Source organism: Rhinoraja longicauda, chromosome 15 (assembly GCF_053455715.1).
Source record: "Rhinoraja longicauda isolate Sanriku21f chromosome 15, sRhiLon1.1, whole genome shotgun sequence".
Classification (NCBI taxonomy): Eukaryota; Metazoa; Chordata; class Chondrichthyes; order Rajiformes; family Arhynchobatidae; genus Rhinoraja; species Rhinoraja longicauda.
The window spans coordinates 16144088-16165931 of NC_135967.1; the positions used below are offsets into that span (position 1 = coordinate 16144088).

At 47.7% G+C, this 21844-nt stretch overlaps 2 protein-coding genes across 4 annotated transcripts in view; one reads left to right on the plus strand and one right to left on the minus strand.

Annotated features, from left to right (window-relative positions):
* Positions 1 to 10483: 10483 nt before the first annotated feature.
* Positions 10484 to 21791, minus strand: LOC144600543 (uncharacterized). Of its 2 annotated transcripts, none has more exons than XR_013548151.1 (2): positions 18629 to 18704; positions 10484 to 11758 (listed from the first exon to the last, which is right to left on the minus strand). XR_013548151.1 is itself a non-coding variant. In XM_078412234.1 (2 exons), the coding sequence occupies exons 1-2, from the start codon at positions 21778 to 21780 to the stop codon at positions 11130 to 11132; spliced, it is 636 nt and encodes a 211-aa protein (XP_078268360.1). In that variant the 5' UTR covers positions 21781 to 21791; the 3' UTR covers positions 10484 to 11129. The 2 variants fall into 2 exon arrangements, 1 of the variants encoding a protein (XP_078268360.1); XM_078412234.1 differs by lacking the exon at positions 18629 to 18704 and adding an exon at positions 21774 to 21791.
* The window catches only part of fgf13a (fibroblast growth factor 13a), a 288256-nt gene continuing 285831 nt past the window's right edge, over positions 19420 to 21844 (plus strand). The window contains exon 1 of one of the 2 annotated variants that reach the window (XM_078412229.1): positions 19420 to 19534. The gene's annotated coding sequence lies outside the window, so the exon portion shown is untranslated. Of the gene's footprint in view, positions 19535 to 20528; positions 20573 to 21844 lie in introns of those variants that run through there. The other variant, XM_078412230.1, reaches the window with a different exon arrangement.

Sequence of the window (21844 nt, forward strand, 5' to 3'; positions counted from 1 at the left end):
AGGAATGAACAGGGGAAAGGCACTAATTGGAAAGGGGAATTTTTGTTTCAACTGTAAACCAATTATTGCCTGAAAGATCCTTAGCGACACGTCCTGCCCCCGTGAGCAGTCAGGAGGACAAGGGGAGCAGGTGCATGTGACTGCTGCCAACCACTCACAAGGCAATTAGAGGTGGGCAATAAATGCTGGTCCTGCCAACAACATCTGCACAGCAAAACTGAGTTTGAGTTTAGTATATTGTCACGTGTACCAAGGTACAGTGAAAAGCTTTTGTTGCGTGCTAACCAGTCAACGGAAAGACAATACACGATTACAATATAGCCATCCACAGTATACAGATACATGATAAAGGGAATAACGTGAATAACGTTTAGCGCAGGGAAATCCAGTAAAGTCTGATCAAAGATAGTCCAATGAGGTAGATAGTAGTTCAGGACTGTTCTTTAGTTGTTGGTAGGGTGGCTCAGTTGCTTCATAACAGCTGGGAAGAAACTGTCCCTGAATCTGGAGGTGTGCATTTTCGCACTTCTATACCTTTTGTCCGATGGGAAAGGGGAGAAGAGGGATTGGGCATGGAGCGAGTCATCCTTGATTATGCTGGTAGCCTTGCCGGGGCAGCATGAGGTGTAAATGGATTCAATGAAAGAGGGGTTGGTTTGTGTGATGGTCTGGACTGTGTTCACAATTCTCTGCAATTTCTTGTGGTCTTGGGTGGAGCTGTTCCCAAACCATGCTGTGAAGCAGCCCGATAAAATGCTTTCTATGGCACATCTGTAGAAGATGCTGAATGAACTGAATCAAATCACACCAGCTCTGCAGTGTTTCAAAGGGCATTGCTGTTTGAGTAGTTAGTTGCGTGTAAGCGGTCACGTGACAAATATCATTCTAATAATCCAATTAAAAATTAAAAATGCTGAAACAAAGAACTGCAGATGCTGGATATACCAAAGATAGACACAAAGTGCTGAAGTAACTCAACGGGTCAGGCAGCATCTCTGGTTAAAAAGGAGGGGTTATGTTTCGGGTTGGAACACATCTTCAGGCTCTTCAGACCCTTCATTCTGAAAAAGAGTCCAGACCAAAAACTTTGGGTCTCTTTTTCTCTGGAGATGCTGCCTGACTCGCTGAGTTCCTCCAGCACTTTGTGTCTATCTTTTTAAAAATTAAAATGTTTGACAGTTCTATTGGTAACATCAAAAGGTTCAATGTTCTTTCCCATAAATGACTGGATTTAACTTTAAGTCAGCACATCTCCCATGGCCCAAAATAAGTTTAGATAGCCTTCCTACTATCAACCGTCTGACCAAATACCAATACAAATTCAGACCCAAAGTACTGGAGTAACTCAGTGGGTCAGGCAGCCTCTCTGGAGAACAGAGATAGGTGACGTTTCAGGTCGGGACCCTTCTGCAATGAGACCAACTTTTGTCTTTCCAGGTGAGACAGAGGTTCACCTGCACCTCCTCCAACCTCATCTATTGCATCCGCTGCTCCAGATGTCAACTTATTTACATCGGCGAAACCAAGCGCAGGCTCGGCGATTGCTTCGCTCAACACCTACACTCGGTCCGCGTTGGCCAAACTGGTCTCCCGGTGGTCGAGCACTTCAACTCCCCCTCCCATTCCCAGTCTGACCTTTCTGTCATGGGCCTCCTCCAGTGCCATAGTGAGGCCCACCGGAAATTGGAGGAACAGCACCTCATATTTTGCCTGGGCAGCTTGCAGCCCAGTGGTATGAACATCGACGTCTCCAACTTTAGATAGTTCCTCTGTCCCTCTCTTCCCCTCCTCCTTCCCAGATCTCCCTCTATCTTCCTGTCTCCACCTATATCCTTCCTTTGTCCCGCCCCCCTGACATCAGTCTGAAGAAGGGTCTCGACCTGAAACGTCACCCATTCCTTCTCTCCTGAGATGCTGCCTGACCTGCTGAGTTACTCCAGCATTTTGTGAATAGATGGAACATCTTGGTCGGCATGGACGGTTGGGTCAAAGGCCCTATTTCTGTGCTGTATGACTTAATGAATATACGTGGTGAAGAAGAACAACATGGTGACAACTTCCGCACAAGTACATGAAACATGATAGACTCCAGACAGACTGCAGTGGGACACCAGTCTCTAATTGAAGCAGCCATCACTTTTATTTTAAATGGTCTTTAATAACTCGGAAAAAATAAGTGAGGAAAGTCTTCACACAAGTAAGTCAGGACCAAAATTATTTTGTAGTAATTTTGGCAGGGCCCTCATACACAGATATGGCGAGAGGGAGACTGTTGGGGAGTGGTGGTCTTTCAGAGATCAGCAGCAACAAGCATGTTTGTTGCACCACGACATAGAACGTAGATCCTGGAACAGTTCAGCACATAAAGAGGCCCTTCAGTCCACAATATCTGTGGCAAATGTGATGCCAAGTTACAACAAATCTCCTCTGCCTGCACGTGATCCAAATCTCTCCATACCCTGCATATCCATGAGCTTATCTAAAAGCCTCTTAAATGCCACTATCATATCTGCCACCAACACCACCCTGTCAGCACATTCCAGGCACTCACCACTCTCGGTGTAAAAAAACTTACCCCTCACATCTCCATTAAATGTTCCCCCTCTCACCCTAAAGTCAGGGAAAAGAATCCAAGCCTGACTAACCTCTCCTCGTAGCTAATTCCCCCTAATGCAGGCAGCATTCTGGTAAACCTCCTCTACACCCTTTCCAAAGACACCAAATCCTTCTTGTAATGGGTCAGCCGGAACTGCACACAACACTCTAAATGCGGCCTAACCAAAGTCCTATAAAGCTGCATCATTACTTTTTGATTCTTGTACTCAGTGCCCTGACTGATGAAGACAAGCATACCATATGTCTTCTTTACCAGCCCTCTTGCATAGTAAACCAGAGGATTGTTGCTGAATTGTAGCATAGAGGAAAGGCATCATAGCTTCATATGCATTGACGTTTGACATTTTGTAGGCAGTCCCTTGATGGACAGAATTGATGATGAGGTGATGTGGTTCAGCAGCCTGGGTCTGTTGCTGCTCAGGGGAGGAACTGGGGAAGTGGAGAAGGCAGGACTTAGGGTAATGCAGGGAGGAGTGATGGTTTGGACGTGAAGCTGGGCTGTAAATGGAGAGCAGATCTACACGGCAGATTGGTCCTGGGGATTTAAGGCTCCACTCAGGATTAGCAACAAACATCCAGATTTAGCGTGAGAGAGTAAGTGAATCCTATCATCGTACGAAGCATAAGCTGTTTAACAGGAATCAAGCAATTTGGCATCAGGCATGTGTGATGCTGAGGCAGGGGCTTGCTGCTGTATTTCAGCCTTGAGACACAAGCAACTGGACGGTTCCAGGAGCTAACAGAGAGACTTTACTGGGATATTGGGCACGCTGATTACCTGCCAATAACCAAGATGCACTGCCCGGGCCCGCTGCCTGCCTCTTTTCCGGGGTCACGTCCACGCCCTAGTGATGTTGGAGAGGGAGTGTGCGCTGTCCACAGGCACCCTGGGGGATTTCTGGGACCGTTGGGCACCGCGGGAGATTGGATGCATTCTGGATAGGGATTGTAATATAGTTGTATAATAGTTTAATTTGGTATATTTGTTTGTATTGTATTCTGGTGGTGGGTTCTGTTTTGTTTTATTGCATTGTAATTATTATTTTAAAATAATTGAATAAATGTTTTGATTAAAAAAAAATAATAATAAAAAACCAAGATGCATGATAGAGTCACAGAGGGACCAGGGAATTGCCTCCAGCGCCTTCAAGGTCAGCCTCCTGGGACACAGAAGGGGTCGGGCGAGGAGAGGGACACAGGTCAAGGGCCTGCAGCAGCCTGGGGCTTAACTGGTCTTACCTGGATAGGGGGTCCTCCAGTACTACCAGCATGTGGACTTTTAGACTTCTTTTTCTTTGTAAATGGCGACAAAATATGGCGATTGTGCATTTGTGCATTGTGCAAAAGAATTTCACTGTGCTGTGCGTCCGTGGCAATAAAGAACCTGTTGAAGAACCACTGAGCTACAGCTTCTTCCCAGCTGTTATCAGGCAACTGAATGATCCTCTCACCAACTAGAGTCCTGACATCCCACCTACAACATTGGAGACCTTTGATCTATCTTTAATCAGACTTTATCTGTGATCAATGTTATATCTTTCTCTAAATGCTGTACCCTTTATCCTTTATCCATGCACGGTGGATGGCTTGATTGCATTCCTAAACAGTATAGTCTTTGTTATTGACTGGATAACATGCAAATAAAAGCCTTTCACTGTACCTCAGCACACATGACAATAGATTTTTTAGATTTTTAGATTTAGAGTTACAGCACGGAAACAGGCCCTTCGGCCCACCGGGTCCGCACCGCCCAGCGATCCCCGCACATTAACACTATCCTACACACACTAGGGACAATTTTTTAAAAAAAACATTTGCCCAGCCAATTAACCTACAAACCTGTACGTCTTTGGCGTGTGGGAGGAAACTGAAGATCTCGGAGAAAACCCACGCAGGTCACGGGGAGAATGTACAAACACCGTACAGACGGCGCCCATAGTCAGGATCGAACCTGTCTCCGGCGCTGCATTCGCTGTAAGGCAGCAACTCTACCGCTGCGCCATCGTGCAATAAACTAAACTAAAGAAGAGTGTGCAGCACACAAACAGGCCCTTCGGTCAAGCCGTCCATGCTGACCACTGTGTCTATCTGAGAGGCACAAGAAACTGCAGATGCCTGAATCTTGTGCAAAACACAAAGTGATGTAGGAACTCAGCAAGCCAGCGGAGCGAGATGTCCTTCATGGATTGTTGCTGACTGGTCCATTCAAGACAGCAGGAGTACGTGCTGAGGGACACAATAAAAGCTCAGTGCAGCCAACGCAAAGGCTCCATGGGGGATGACCACAGTCTAGGGTTTCCACTGCTGTACATTGAGGGGCAGGGTGTATGTGGAGACGCCCCTCAACTAAGGGAAGATATCGCCCAAGGGAGCCATGAGTGGTAAGGGTGTCTGATATAATGTTAGTTTTTATAAACACTACCAAATACAACACTTATAAATAATAATAATAATAATAATATATTTATTTTATATAGCGCCTTAACACATGCACAAAGCGCTTTACAAATACAATTAACATAGAAACAAACAGACAAACAGACAAACTATCCTGACGGAAAAGCGGCGAATAATCAACGCCAGCGTCCTCTCACGTCAGGGTCCGGCAGTAGACATTAAAGAACACAAGACACACAGATACAATTTTTTACACAAAACAGCCATCACAGTGATTGCTCTAGGCATACCCTCACTGTGATGGAAGGCAAAGTCTTATCTCCTCCTCGTTCTTCTCCCGTGGCGCCACGAGGCGATCGAGGCTCCCAACCCCTTGAAGCCCCCACCGGGCGATGGAAAGTCCCAGGGCCGAGCCGAGCAGGCCGATGAAAGTCCTGAGCCCCCACCGGGCGATGGAAAGTCCCAGGGCCGAGCCGAGCAGGCCGATGAAAGTCCTGAGCCCCCACCGGGCGATGGAAAATGCCGCGGCCGAGCCACGCAGGGCGATGAGAGTCCTGAGCCCCCACCGGGCGATGTAAAGTGCTGCGGCCGAGCCACGCAGGGTGATGAAGGGCCTGCGAGCGGGTTGATCGTGCCTCGTGCTTCGGGGCGGTCGAAGCTGCTACGGCTGGAGCTCCCAAAAGCCGGTCGCCAGCCAGGGACCTGCGAACTCCCGATGTTGCGGTCTGCAGGGCCCACGGCCGAAGCCTCCGAGATGGTAAGTCCAGGCCCTGCGACCGGAGTCTTCGAGGTCGATCCCAGCTGGAGGCCGCCGACTCCACGATGTTAGGCCGTAGCGCGAACGGAGATACGACACGGTAAAGGTCGCATCTCCGTTGAGGAGGAGATGGAAAAAAAGGTTTCCCCCCAACCCCCCCCCCCCCCACCACCACCCCCCTACATACACAGAATTAAAAATAAAACAAAACGTACATTTAACATCAACAATGACAAAAAAACACAAAAAAAAACGGAGAGACTGCCGGTGAGCCGCAGCTGCAGAACACAGCCACGCCCCTAAATGTACAGGATGTCTATCCGCTGAGAATGTCGGAAGAGTGTTGCACAGTTCTTGTTTTGTATATATTTTTTAGACTGAATACCATTTATTTTGGGGGGAAAAAAGATCAGATGGAGGGAAAGGACAGACGATGGGAGCTAGTCCCATTTACCTGTGCTTGACCCATAGCGATGCACAACAGGATGGCGACACACAAAGCAACCTCTAGAAATGCTACCCACTGTGGGGGGACGAACAGCAAAAATGTAGAGCAACCAGCCGGGGGGGGGGGGGGGGGGGGGGTCACCTGCTGCCACGTGCAGGCAGACAATAGGACTGTTCAGTGAACCTTTGTAACTTTGTAGGCACCAGAAGCTTGGTGACTCTTGTGTACTTCCTAGGTGAGGTCTGCTGTATGATTTTCCTGGCTTGAGTGCAAAGCCAAGCCTTCGACTGTATAGTTTAGTTTAGCTTAGTTTAGAGATACAGCTCGGAAACAGGCTCTTTGGCCCACCGTGATCCCCGCACATTAACGCTACCCTACACACACTAGGGACAATTTACACTTATACCAAGCCAACTAACCTACAACCCTGTACGTCTTTGGACTGTGGATGGAAACCGAAGATCTCGGAGAAAACCCATGCGGTCACGGGGAGAACGTCCAAAATCCGTACAGACAGCACCTGTAGTCAGGATCGAACCCGGGTCAGCAACTCTACCGCAGAGCCACCAATCTAGGTACATGTAACAATAACAAATCATTGAATCATTGATTACCTGAAAGCATGTATGTGTCCTTCAAGAGTTTGTAAGACCCTATCGTAAAATGAAAATGATTTAAATATATGAAGGCAGTGGAAAAATACAAAAATGATTTTGAGAAATTATACAGAATAAGTGATCCCCATTTAGAATGTTGGTAGTTTGGTCCTTTTCTTCAGAAAATATCTGATGGAGATCTTCAAGACTGAGAAGTAACCGACTCTAGGCACACTGAAGGACTGTGAAAATCAAATATAAACCACAGATGCCCTTAATCTAAAATAAAAACACCAAATACTGGCACCACAAGGCAGGTCAGGTTGCAACCCTTGTGGCGTTTCCAAAAGTGGGAACATTCCTGTAAGAAAGTAATTCATAAATATAAACAGAGAATTCTGAGAATCTCCTTCACGTGAAGTGTGTTGAAGGATAGATTATGTGAAAGACCAAAGATAGATTATGTGAAGTAATAAAGGGCTGAGTCCGGGGTGAACGCCAAAGGGAGGGATAATAACTATGGCGACATTAACGTCGAGAGACCACATGATGGAGAGCAGGGAAACTTTCTGGAGCGTGAACACCAGCATGGAACAGATGGGCCAAATGGCCTGCTTCCAAGCTGCAAATCCAATATTAATTCATGCCTGTTAAAGATGCTAAAGATTAAAAGGCACACAATGGCACAGCATGTAGAGCTGCTATCTCACAGCCCAGAGACCCAGGTCGGTCTGACCTCGGGCGTTGTCTGTGCTGAGTTTGCACATTCTCCCTGTGACCGCATGAGTTTCCTCTGGATAGTTCGGTTTTGCACCCACATCTTAAAGACACGGGTTGGTAGGTTAATTGGCTTCTGTAAATTGCCCCTTGTGTGTTGGTGAGTGATACAATCTGGGGGATTTGTTGACTATATGGAGAGACGAAAATTGGATTAGATTGGTGTAAATGGGTATTTGAGAGTCAGCATGGATTGGATGGGAAAAGGGCCTGTTCCTATGCTGTGTCTCTCTGTCTATCTAATAAACAGAAGGCTTTTATCAACAAGGATTAATTTATCTTCCCAATTGACAAATAATGGGAGTGATGACTTTCTCCATTACATCAGAAGCTTGATAATACAAAGCTTTGTAGTATCAAGCCAATCCATGGAGAGGAATTACTTTGTGGAGAGTAGAAAGCATTTTTCAACCTGAAAATTGATAACTAATTTTACAATTAGTGAGATTTAAAATAAAATTGTTCAGAAAATTAACAGAAAATAACAGAAACGTTCACAGATGTGCTGTAGAAAGCATTTTATTGGGATGCATCACAGCATGATTTGGGAACACCTCCATCCAAGACCACAAGAAATTGCAGAGCATTGTGGACATAGCCCAAACCATCACGCCCTTCCATTGACTCCGTCTACATTTCACGCTACCTCTGCAAGGCCACCAGCATAATCAAGGACCAGTCACACATCAATCACTCCCTCTTCTCCCCTCTCTAATCAGGCAAGAGGTACAGAAGTTTGGAAATGCATAACTCCAGATTCAGGGACAGTTTCTTCCCAGCTGTAATCAGGTAACTGAACTGTCCTTTCATCAGCTGGAGAGTGGTCCTGTATTTCCATTTATCTCATTGGAGACATTTGAAACATGTTTAATCTGACTTTATCTTGCACTAAATATTGTACCCTTTTTCCTGTATCTCTGCAGTGTGGATGGCTTAATTGTAAACATATGTAGCTTTCTTCATTGGAGATGGCTCTGCGGATGGCTCCATGAATCACCGTGGATGGCTTGATGTAACCATCTATAGTCTTTCCACTGACTGGATAGCATGCAAACAAAAAGCTTTTCACTGTACCTCGGTATACGTGACAACAATAAACTAAACCAAACCCAACCAGTTGTGAAGTGGGAAACCAATTTGACATTCTTTTCTGATGTTCCGCCCTTACACTGGAACATCAGTGGAAACACGCTGTGCTTATGTAGTGGCCATGTTCCCACATTACACAGCACAGTCACTGTACACACACTTCATTTGAAATAATCTTATGATGTCCTCAGCTTGTAAAAGAGGTGGCTAAAAGTTTGCAATTGCTGTGAATGAGTTTGAGGGGCAGTATGGACCAACTTCCCCCACCCCTCATGCTACATCTGCCCCTCTGCCCAAGCTTGGTGCTGAGCGGGAGCGATACATTCGACAGTGACAGTTTCAGATCGAAGCCCTGGCCATGCAGTGTAGTGGCCAGTCCCTGATCATCACCATCTGCCCATTCCTGCCTCCTTCACCATCATGAACTTTGGACAAACTCGCCATAAAGCCCAGGGTGTGAGAACCACCATGGAATTACAATTGTTAATTACAATGATGGAGTGGCGGAGTGATTACACCTTGGTAAATGTGACAATAATAAGTTAACCATGCGGGCAACACAGTGACACAGCGGTGGAGTTGTTGTTTTACAGCACCGGATGCCCGGGTTTGATCCTGAGGGTGCCATCTTTACGGAGTTTGTACGTTCTCCCCGAGACCTATGTGGGTTCTCCCGGGTGCTCCAGTTTCTTCCCACACTCCCAAGATGTATAGGTTTGTAGGTTAACTGGCTTGGTAAACTTGAAAATTGTCCCTAGTAGGATAGTGCGAGTGTACATGGATCGCTGGTCGGCATGGACTCGATGGGCCGAAGGGCCTGTTTCCGCATTATACCTCTAAACTGAACCTAAACTAAACTCAACTAGAGCTCAATATTGAAAGTGGAAGGCTGCAGGGTGTCCAGAGGGGAGATGAGGTGTTGTTCCTCATCGTAACTACAGATCACAGACCCATGATTCATGTGGGGGTGCGAGGGGATTAAAGTGACAACCACAGGAAGCTCAGAAGCGCCCCCTGCGGACCAGACGTGGGTGCTCTATCAGGCGGTCACCCAATCGTGATTTGTTTCTCCGGTATTGGGGAGAGGATGCTGTGGTCACTGGATGCGGCTGGATGGGAGGAGGTGGAAGTTAATCACCAATTTACAACTTTGCCTCAGATATCATGATTAAAACAAGAGAGACACAAGGAACTTCAATGCTGCAATCTTGAACAAAACAGTGCTGGAGGAACTCAACGGGTCTGGCAGCATCTGTGGAGGGAGTGGACGGATGACATTTTGGATTCAGATGGGAGCATAACTAGTTCTTCTTCAGATAGGAGCATGACTAGTTAAAGGTAGGCATATTTTGTGGAGGTTTCACAGTGGAGCAGTAAAAACGATGACTTAAGGAACTGCAGATGCTGTAATCGAGCAAAACACAAAGTGCTGGAGGAGATCAGCAGGTCAAGCAGCATCTGTGGAGGACAATGGTCAGAAGACGTTTCAGGTTGGGACCCTTCTTCAGACTCATGTGAGAGTGTCCATTCTCTCTACAGATGCTGCTTGACCTGCTGAGATCCCCCAGCATTTTGTATTTTGGATTTCTTTGTGTCTGTAGATTGTTTTTATGCATTAGGTCATAAGGTCGTAAGTGATAGGAGTAGAATTAGGCCATTCAGCCCATCAAACAACAACAGTCTTGACGCAAACAACAACAGAGATCTTCACAATGTTTTAGTTTAATTTGTCGTTTATTGAAGTAGTGATACAAACAGATTAGTATTTCTCCCGTCATAAGTCTGTTAAGAACTGTATCTTGCCATCGCTTCTCCATGTCTGACCCCTCCTATCTCAGCATTCCCAAATATACTCCTAATTCTCGCTCCTCTCAGTCCATATATGCCCATTATGCCCATATATGTATTCATCTCACGACAACCCCCAAGTGTCCAAAAATAAAACAGCAAGATACAAAATAATAATATATGCTAAGGCAGCTAATAAACACAAATGGCTCCTACACACTGGCACCTAATTGTTCTACGTATCGAATGAAACAATTACTAATAAACATTAAAAGGAGCCGTAAAAACTTCATATATAATCAAAATAAAGTATATATGTTGGCATCTAATCTACTTTAGTGATTCTTCAATCTTTAAGGCCACCAGTCTTTACTGTACTTAGGTATCAGCTTCTAGGAGCAGACATGTCTTCATTATTGGTCTTTCCAAGATGTTGCTCTTAGTCTGAAGTTGAACTGTGCGCACAAGACCTTGTGCATCTGGTATGATCTCCAACATTCTGCCCATTAGCCAGGATCTACTTCAGTCTTATTCTCTTCCAGCTTAAGAAGCGGTCTGCTGTTCATCCTTTTGATGCTTCATCTGCAGGATTTTCCTTTGTGCTAACATATCTCAATTGTGATGCATCAGTAGTATCCCTTACAAAAAAAGATTCTGTTTGCTACAAATGTTTGAAAGCGTTTGGTTTCGTTGTTGATGTACTTAAGCACCGTTGTGCTATCGGTCCAGAAGATGGATTTGTCCAGTTGAAGCTGTAATTTTTCTTTTGCAGCATTGTGTCAACTCTGACAGCCAGGACTGCAGCTGTAAGCTCTATTCTGGGAATCGTCATCTGTTTTAATGGTGCCACTCTGGTGTTTTCTTGCTTGAAAGGTAGTTCTAGGCAATAATGTCCATCTTCCACTGTGCTCTGGTTTCTCAGTTCACCATCCAGAGTAGTTCCATTTGTAACAGAGATTTCTGGATGGTCATCTTCCGTTTTTCCGGTGATGGATTCATTTAGTTTTCCACCATCAACAAAAACTGTAGAGTTCTCTGTGGAACTAGTTTTTTCAGCAATTACTTTGGTTGAAACGTCTTCAGGGTGTGCTGGGTTTTCTGGTGCAGGATCTCCTGAAGTTTCCAGTTCTATCATTTCTTGATCCGAAGATTCACGATTTTCTGGTGCTACTTCAACTGAATTCAACAGCAATCTATTCTCCTCCAGCACTTCATATGGTGGTTGTGGATTAATATTAGTATCCCGATCAAAGCTCTCAACTGTTTCATCATACACAATCAGTTTAATATCTGGTATTAAAGCAAGGCAAGGCAAGTTTATTTATAGAGCACATTTCACCAACAAGGCAATTCAAAGTACTTTACATAAAACATTAAAGACCAATTAAAAGCAATTAAAAGCAGCCATTAAAGAGAATAGAAAATAAAAACAAGCTAAAATAGAATAAGACAGGTATAAAATACAAGAATAAGTTACAGTGCAGTGTAAGAAATTAATAATTATTTGATTTAATAAAAGGCAGCATCAAACAGAAAAGTCTTCAGCCTCGATTTAAAAGAACTGAGAGTTGCAGGTTTCTGGGAGTTTGTTCCATATATGGGGCGACTAGGCTTGGCATCCACTGGAATTTAGAAGGATGAGAGGAGATCTTATCGAAACTTATAAGATTATTAAGGGGTTGGACACGTTAGAGGCAGGAAACATGTTCCCAATGTTGGGGGAGTCCAGAACAAAGGGCCACAGTTTAAGAATAAGGGGTATGCCATTTAGAACTGAGATGAGGAAACACTTTTTCAGTCGGAGAGTTGTGAATCTGTGGAATTCTCTGCCTCAGAAGGCAGTGGAAGCCAATTCTCTGAATGTATTCAAGAGAGAGCTAGATAGAGCTCTTAAGGATAGCGGAGTCAGGGGGTATGGGGAGAAGGCAGGAACGGGGTACTGATTGAGAATGATCAGCCATGATCACATTGAATGGCGGTGCTGGCTCGAAGGGCCGAAGGGCCTCCTCCTGCACCTATTGTCTATTGTCTAACCCCCAAGTGTCCAAAAATAACACAGCAGGATACAAAATAATATATGCTAAAACAGCTAATAAACACAAATGGACCCTGCCGTGATCGTCCATTTAACAACTTAAACAGTTGATGGAGGTTTCACTAATATGTGGACTGCTTATGTTTTTGGGGGAGGAGAAGAGGTGGGATAAAGGACGTCCACAAAGTACCTTGAAGCCACAAGGAACTGCAGATACTGGTTTACAAAACGAAACACAAATGTTGGAGAAACTCAGCGGGTCAGGCAGCATCCCAGGAGAACATGGATAGGTGACATTGTGGGTGGGAATCCTCTTCAGACTGAATGGGAAGAGGGGTGGGGCGGTACAAAGCCGGCAAACCATAGGTGGATACTGGTGGTAGGGGGAGGGGGGGGAGCAGATGGGTGGACAACAGCACGAGATGAAAAGGAGATAAAAGGGTGTCAGACAAGGAGAAAGGAGGAGTGAAGTGTAAAGGCAGAGAGAGGGACATAGATGCAAGGGAGGGGGAAAGGGGGCGGAATGGTGGGGAACAATGGGAGCGCACCAGCGTGGGGTGCAGGGGAGAGGGGGAAAAGGAGGGAGGGGGTGTGACATCGTGTTCGGTCCAGACATTGCGGGCTGAAAGGCCTGTTCCTGTACTGGTACTGTTCTTTGTTCTACGTTACCTAACACGGGAAAATTCGATGTACGTGCCGTCGACTCGCAAGCTGCTTCGCATTTTTGAAGAGTGCATCTTTTTGGTGGGTGGCCGATGTTTTCCGCGCCGCTCCCTCCCCACACAACCTCTCTGTAAAGTGATCTTGTCAGCTGCTCTCCGTCTCTGAATACAAGTTGGAGCAGTGCGAGCCAAGACGCGGATCCGGTGTCCTTAAAAATAGCAGGCTGCCCGCTCCTCCGGTGACCCGCCGGGTTTGCGGGCTCCCGTGTGGATTACGGGTAAACATGTGAAGCCCGCAGCCTGGAGACTGCCGCAAAGTGTAAACCCCGCACACCTGAAGCCGCTGCCGGATTATGGGACGGTAAATTCCTTTGGCAGAGGGATTTTGTTCACCTTACTCCGTCCGGGTTTGGAATTACCGAGTTGAAAACTTTTATAAGAAATTATCACATTGAATCTAAGGCGGCGGATTGTTTCTGAGGTACGTAGCTGCTGTGTGAAGACTGCATTTGAAAACTGAAATCATGTGCAAGGTGTCGACAGTCGATGAATTGAGTGTCCAAAGACATTAAGTCAAATGTGCGCCTATCGTCAAACTCACCTGAATGTTGCTGCCTTTAGTTTGTGTTTGGTTTGAGAGTTTATATTATGTGAACAGGGGTCGCAACCCGAAACATGGCCTGTCCATTCCCTCCACAGTTGGCCCGCCGAGATCCTCCAGCACTTTTATATTTGCTGAGAATGTCAGCGCACGGCCCTGGTCAGGTATCCAACACGAGAAACTCATCAAGGCTCCCTGACTCCCAATTTAAGGACGATTGCAAAGCCCTCTGGCTCACCCTGCGGCGGGTTTAGCTGCCGGTCGCAACTAAGTCTGCGCGTAAAGTCACTGAAAATGCGCTGAAATGTAAGGGCCGGGGTTTCCTCGTCCGCTAATCATCCCACCCCACCCCAGCAGCCGAGTGCAGCGGCCAAAGGTAACTTTAACTTTGAGAAGTATTAAGGTTTGCAATTAAACTGCAGAGTTTTGTTATATAAGAAAATAACTGCAGATGCTGGTACAAATCGAAGGTATTTATTCACAAAATGCTGGAGTAACTCAGCAGGTCAGGCAGCATCTCGGGAGAGAAGGAATGGGTGACGTTTCGGGTCGAGACCCTTCTTCAGACTGAATAAATACCTTCGCAGAGTTTTGTTAGTTTAGTTTATTCTCACGTGACCGAGGTGAAAGTGAAAAACGTTTTGTTGTATGCCATGCAGACAGCGGGAACGCTACAGCCGAGTCGTCCACAGTGCACAGATACAGTATAAAGGGAATAACGTTAAGCGAAAGATATGTTCCAGTAAAGTCCGATTAAACATGGTCGGAGGGTCTTCAACGAGGTCGATAGTGGCTCAGGGCCGGTCTCTTGTTGATGGGATGATCCAATTGGCTGATTGGAACAAACTGTCACTGAATCTGGAGGTGTGGGTTTTCACACTTCTGTACCACTTGCCAGAGGGGAGAAGAGGGAGTGGCCGGGTGAGAGTTGTCCTTGATTCTGCTGCGGCCTTGCCGATGCAGCGTGGTGTATAAGGAATCAATGGACTTGGGCTGCGACAAAATTCTCTGCAATTTCGTGCAGTCTTGGACGAGCTGAGCCATGATGTAATGCATCCTGATAAAATGCTTTCTACCCCGCATCTGTAGAAGTCGGTGAGAGTTGTTGGGGGACATGCGAACGTCCACGCGAACGTCCTGAGCCTCCTAAAGGAATAGAGGTGTTGTGCTTTCTGGACCACTGCTTCCACATGGCTAAATCCCCGTTGGCCAACTGACTAAATATTGAAAAGCAAGTACGGTGAGGAATATCGGTAAACTACTGGCGCAGGTCCAGGGGATGGGACGGGTTGGCGCCAATTCTGCTTGGCCTGTCCTGTACACGGGGTTTGGAAAAGTGATTTTGCTTTTGGTGATGGAGCAATCGGATCCACGCTGCTGCAAAAAGCTCGCCCGGACCTGTCTCCCTTGTTTAACTTAAGGCAAGCTGTGATTTGTAATTAAAATAGAATATTTTCTTGAGCTAGTTAGGCTGTTTTACACTTTAGACTTTAGAGATACAGCGCCGAAACAGGCCCTTCGGCCCACCAAGTCCACGCCGACCACAGTCATCCCGTGCACTATACAATATTTCCAAAGCCAATTAATCCACAAAGCTAGATCGACATATACTCAATAGACAAGACAATAGATGCAGGAGGAGGCCATTCGGCCCTTCGAGCCAGCACCGCCATTCAATGTGATCACGGCTGATCATACTCAGTGACTAACCCAACCTGTGACTAACCGAACGTGTATTGGAAGTGGTCAAGAAAGTCGGATAGTGTAGAATTGGAGTGATGGGTGATCAATGGTCGGTCTTGGCTCGGTGGGCTGAAGCGCCTGTTTCCATGTTGTATCAATCAGTCTCCACTCTGCTGTCCGGGACAGTGGCAAACAATATTCTGTTGGGTAACCTTGTAAACCAATGATGGTTAAATTTGTGATGGTGGTGCAGCGGTAGGGTTGCTGCCTTACAGCGCCAGAGACCCAGCTTCGATGCTGACTACGGGTGCTATCTGTATGGAGTTTAGACGTTCTCCCTGTGATCGCGTGGGTTTTCTCCCGATGCTCCAGTTTCCCCCACATTCCAAACACTGCGGGTTGGGAGGTTAATTGGCTTCTTCTGTAAATTGTCCCCAGTGTGTAGGATAGAAGTAGCACACAGGTGATCACTGGTCGGCGCAGCCTAGGTGGGCCGAACAGCCTGTTTCCACCGTATCTCCAAACTAAAACTAAAACTAAATGCCTGTATCTGTCACTTGCCAGGCTCTATCCTGCCCCTCCCCAATGTGAATCAGTCTGAAGAACAGTCCCGGCCCGAAACGTCACTCAACCATGTTCTCCAGAGAAGCTGCCCGAGCCACTGAGTTACTCCAGCACTCTCTGTCGTTTGATCCATTCAATTGACGCCATGGGGACTGCCACCCGGCGGTCTGTACTCCACCGTACTGTCAACCCAAGGACTTCACTAATCCTGGCCGCTGCACAACAGGGGGAACTCAAAGCCCTGTGCAAGATGAACTCCGAAATCAAGTTTCACGGGAGCTTGGTGCAGCGAGATCGGACGTCTCTAGTTTATAAATTGCAGGGGGGGGGGGGGGGTTGCTTGTATGGGCAGCGGTAACCACAGTGGGTTACAGAGTTATACAGCATGGAAACAGGCCCTTCGGCCAGCTCGCCGGGGCTGGGAGCTTTGATCAGCGTATACATCTTCTGAGAAACTGGTTCCATCAAACCAGGAGCAAAACCAAGTCACCGGATTGGCAGAGGGCGGAGAACGGGATGCTAAGCAAATATATATCAGTGAGAACAAAAGATTACGCCGCTAATCCGATGGGTTGATTGAAGACAATAGACAATAGATGCAGGGGGAGGCCATTCGGCCCTTCGAGCCAGCACTGCCATTCAATGTGATCATGGCTGATTATTCTCAATCAGTACCCCGTCCCTGCCTTCTCCCCATACCCCCTGACTCCTAAAATAGGATACTATTTTATCATAAAATGTGGCAATCGAATGAAGAAAATTAAAGCCACAAAGCTATTTTACACACTCACACACACACACACACACACACTTTCTCTCACACACATTCTCTCACACACGCACAGTCTCATGGGCATATCCCGCCACACATTCGCCCTAACACAAACACTCACACATACTAATCACCAACTCACACTCTCACACAAGCATGCACATACATTCACGCTCCCACAAAACACATAAATCCCCAAACATAGACACGGACACTCGGAGACTTGAGACCAACGCGGATAGACCGACATATATTCAGACATTGATAACGCGCGCTCATACATACACATACACGTGCTGAACAAACGCACAAACATGCTGCCTCCGCTACTAACTAAGGCCAGGAAACCCAACAACAAGAGCGCCTGCAGATACTGGAGGTCGGAAACAGAGAGGTGAAACACTGGGAACACTCATCGGGCGGGAGAGAGAAACTGTGACCGTTTCACACCAATCGATAAATCACCGGCTTCTGGCGAATATGATTGACCCGGAACCTTGAACCCATCTCCCTGCAGTGGCGCTGCCTGGCCTGCTGAATATCCAAAGCGGTTTAAAATCTGTAACAGAACGGAAGCGTTTGAATTCGGCGACTAGGCTTGAATACACTGGGATTTAGAAGGATGAGAGGGGATCTTATCGAAACGTATAAGATTATTAAGGGGTTGGACACGTTAGAGGCAGGAAACATGTTCCCAATGTTGGGGGAGTCCAGAACAAGGGGCCACAGTTTAAGAATAAGGGGTAGGCCATTTAGAACTGAGATGAGGAAACACTTTTTCAGTCAGAGAGTTGTGAATCTGTGGAATTCTCTGCCTCAGAGGGCAGTGGAGGCCAATTCTCTGAATGCATTCAAGAGAGAGCTAGATAGAGTTCTTAAGGATAGCGGAGTCAGGGGGTATGGGGAGAAGGCAGGAACGGGGTACTGATTGAGAATGATCACATTGAATGGCGGTGCTGGCTCGAAGGGCCGAATGGCCTACTCCTGCACCTATTGTCTATTGAGTGCACGGTGGCGCAGCGGTAGAGTTGCTGCCTTACAGCGAATGCAGCGCCGGAGACTCAGGTTCGATCCTGACTACGGGTGCTGCACTGTAATGTGTTTGTACGTTCTCCCCGTGACCTGCGTGGGTTTTCTCCGAGATCTTCGGTTTCCTCCCACACTCCAAAGACGTACAGGTATGTAGGTTAATTGGCTGGGTAAATGTAAAAATTGTCCCTAGTGGGTGTAGGATAGTGTTAATGTACGGGGATCAGGCCTGTTTCCGGCTGTATATATATGATATGATATGAGTGAGTGGAACTGTTTCAATCCCGAGAACACGGGAGATTTTCATTAAACCGAATTGTCGCTTAGACAGGTGACATTTAGCTGCTTATATTAATGCTTAGAGGGACAAGGACAAGTGCAGGATGGGCAGCGTCTCTGGAGAGCATGGATAGGCGACGTTTCGGGTCGACACCTTTTGCAGCACCTCATATTTCGCTTGGGCAGCTTACAACACAGCGATGTGAAGTGATTACTCTAATTTCAAGTACCTCTGCATTCCCTGTCTTCCCCTCCCCCACTCTAGTCGTCCAACTAGTTCCACTGTTTGCATCCCTGTATCCCCTCGTTATCATCTCTTCCACAGCCAACAATGGGCCATTGTGGGCTCCATCCTCCCTTGGTCATCTGTTGCTGGCCCTGATTTGTTCTGGGCTTTTCCTACCTCCAGTCCCACCAACCCCCACCCCACCCCACCCCCACTCCCCTCCCCGCCCCCTCCACCTCTACTTTCCGTCTGAAGAAGGGTCCCGACCCGAAAGTCACCCATCCTTTTTCTCCACAGATGCTGCCTTACCCGCTGAGTTACACCAGCACTGTGTGTCTATCTTCTTCAGACTGTTCAGCGTGTTTAGAAATGACTTGCAAAGTTCCAAAGCTGGAGTGGATTTCCGGGCGAGGAACGCGGCGTGTTTCACTCATACAAGTTGCAAGAATCACCCCCCCCCCCCCCCCCCCCGGTCTCCCCCTAATAGTCATCCAGCGAGGAAACTGGCCTTTCGGCCCAACTCGTCCGTGCCGACCAAGATGCACCATCTAAGCTGGTCCCACCTGCCCGAGCTTGGCCCATATCCATCTAAACCTTTCCGATCGATATACCTGTCCATACAAACAGCGAACCCGTGACGAGCCCGGACTGCCAGAGGCCGGTGTCACTGCGGATTACATTCCTGCAGTTTCCCGATATAGAGTTCTGCCTGAACCGGTTTCTGAGAGTCTGGCGAAGTAGCTCCTAGCGAAGGAAACGCGTTTAAGTGCAACCGGTGCGCGGGAGTTGAATGTGAACACAAGATGTTGGAATCCGGAGCTAAACACAAAGTGCTGGAGGCACTCAGCGGGTCAGGTAGCATCTGTGGAGGGAGTGGACAGGTTGGGAGCCGCAGCCTGACCCGGTGATTAACTCTAGTACAGGAGTTAACAGCGCCCTTATACGGAGGAGGAGTAACTACCCGGAGTATTGTTGACACCGGATATAATGCCTAGGTTTGCTTCTGACGCTTAATTTACATTCACTTCCCTTTAAAGGGACATGTTTAATAATATTCGGCTGCCTTGTGATTCGGTGGCTTAAAGGTCAGGTGAGCGAGAGACGGGAAAGGCGAGTTATCTGCGCTCTCTCCCAGCGAAGCTCTGAATCTCGGGGACACATTCTGTGCAGCCCTGAAACAAACTAATGGACTTGTTTCTGTAAAGGTCTTTGTCGGTAAGCAGCACCCTCGCGTGATGGAGGCTTGTTTCTTGTCACGGCCAAGGCGCGTAGTCAGTCTACGGACAGAGAAAATACAAAGTGCTGGAGGAACTCAGCGGACCAGGCTGCTTCCCTGGAGAACAAGGATAGGTGACATTTCCGGTCGGGACCCTTCTTCAAACTGAAACGTCGCCTATCCGCATTCTCCAGAGATGATGCCTGACACGCTGCGTTCCTCCAGCACGTTGTGTCTTCTTTTGTAAACCAGCATCTGCAGTTCTTTGTTTCAGCATCTCTGGAGGGAACGGACAGACGATTTTTTAGGTCGGGGCCCTTCTTCAGACTGGTTATAGCGGGGAGGGAGGGGGGAGGGGCAGAGAGAGAGAGAGGTGGGAACGGGACAAAGCGTGGCAAGTGGTAGTTTGTAAAATGTTTGGTATTGTTGGTTTTATTGCTGAGGACTGTATTCTGCTCGTTATATCTTTCCCTTCGCTCTGCTATTGTACTTCAGTTTTGCTTGATTGCATTTATGTATGGCATTGTCTGATCCGTTTGGACTGCATGCAAAACAAATCTTTTCACTGTGCCTCAGAACACGCGACAATAATAAACCCGTGAAAGTTGCCAAATATCGTGCAGAGTAGAACTAAACGTTCTGGGGGAGCTCGGCAGGTCAGGCAGCATCTGTGGAGGGAATGGACAGACGACGTTTCTGGTCGGGACGCTTCTTAATGTTGACCGGGAAAGGAACCCGCCAACGTCGCCCGTCCCAACTGTGGGAGCCCCGGGTCCGGTGGGTTGCACTGCGGGCGGTTGGTAACTCTGGCCCCGCTGTGTTACAGGAACCACAGCCTGCCTCCCGAAACCCCGCCCGGCCGAGCTGTTGATAAAACTGACATTGCATACGGCGGGTAGACGTGTGGGCGGGGAGCGCAGAGAAGATTTACAGGGATGCTGCCAGGACTCGATGGAGAGGATTTTATTCCGCAGGAGCGCAGGAGGTTGAGGGGTGATTTTATAGAGGTGGATAAAATCATGAGAGGAATGGATATGGTGAATGCTCACTTTCATCCGGGGTAGGGCAATCGAGATCCAGAGAATATGGGTTTAGGGTGAGGGGGAGATTTAAAAGGGACCCGAGGGGCAACCTTTTCACACCGGGGATAATAGATGTATGGAACGAGCTGCCGGGGGTGGCAGTTGAGGTAGTTCATCACTTTTTGCGAGCTTCTTCACTCCTGAACCAAAACAGGCCGCGATGTAACCAGTCAATATGTTCTCTACTGCACACCTGTAGTTCAAGAGAGGCCTTTCTGACTTAGTTAAATTAATAAAATGGGATTGAGGTAGGGTTGGGTGGATTGGTAGAATGGCCTGTCTCCGTGCTGTATCACTTTATGAGTCAAACATACGAGAGGTGGGTTTGGAATGAGCTGCCAGAGGAGGTAATTGAGGCAGGTGCAATAACAACATAAAAAAATACATTTGGACAAGTACATGGATAGGAAGGGCTTAGAGGGATATGCGCCAAACTGGGGCAGGGGGTTTAGCTTAGATGGGGCATTTTGGTCTGCATGGACGAGTTGGGCGGAAGGGCCTGTTTCCGTGCTGTATGACTGTCCCTAAACCCTAGGACTCTAAACCCTATTCCTGACCCGGGATGCTTCTGGCCACAAGCGATGTGTTTGTCAGGGCGAGAGACTGGAGTTCAGACGGATTCCACGCTCTGGGGACGAGAAAGGCTGGATGAGTGGGGATCATTACACCAGGGCTGTCGGGACCAAATCCAACAGTCTCGCCGAGATAACGCCGGAGATCCCGCCACGGCGTGAAAGAAAATAGGGTTTCAAACACTTAGCAACAAATGCGATGTCTGTTTGAACAGTTAACATGGCTGACACTGCGGGCGCGGGTAAAAACCAGTTAACACGGGCAATCACCGCCAACACACCGTTCAACATAATCGTCACGGGGTTTCGAAAGAGAGCACTCGACCCCTTGTCAATTACACCCCAAACTCGGGCCCGGAGATGTCACCATCGTTGTAAATATTCCACCAGCGATACACAACTAGGCGCCGTCATCGGCTGGGTCTCTTCGGCCGCTCGCCCTCTCACACCGGGGCTGCTGGCTCCGACTCACAAAGCCTACTCGCCCCCCCACCACCCACCCCCTCCCCCTCCCCACCCACCCCCTCCCCCTCCCCCTCCCCACCCACCCCCTCCCCGCCTAGGCTGCCCACACTCCCACCTACCCTCCATCTCCAGGAACCTCTTCCCCTGATCGGCTGGGCTGCATGCACATTGCCACCCTGTGCCCTCTCTC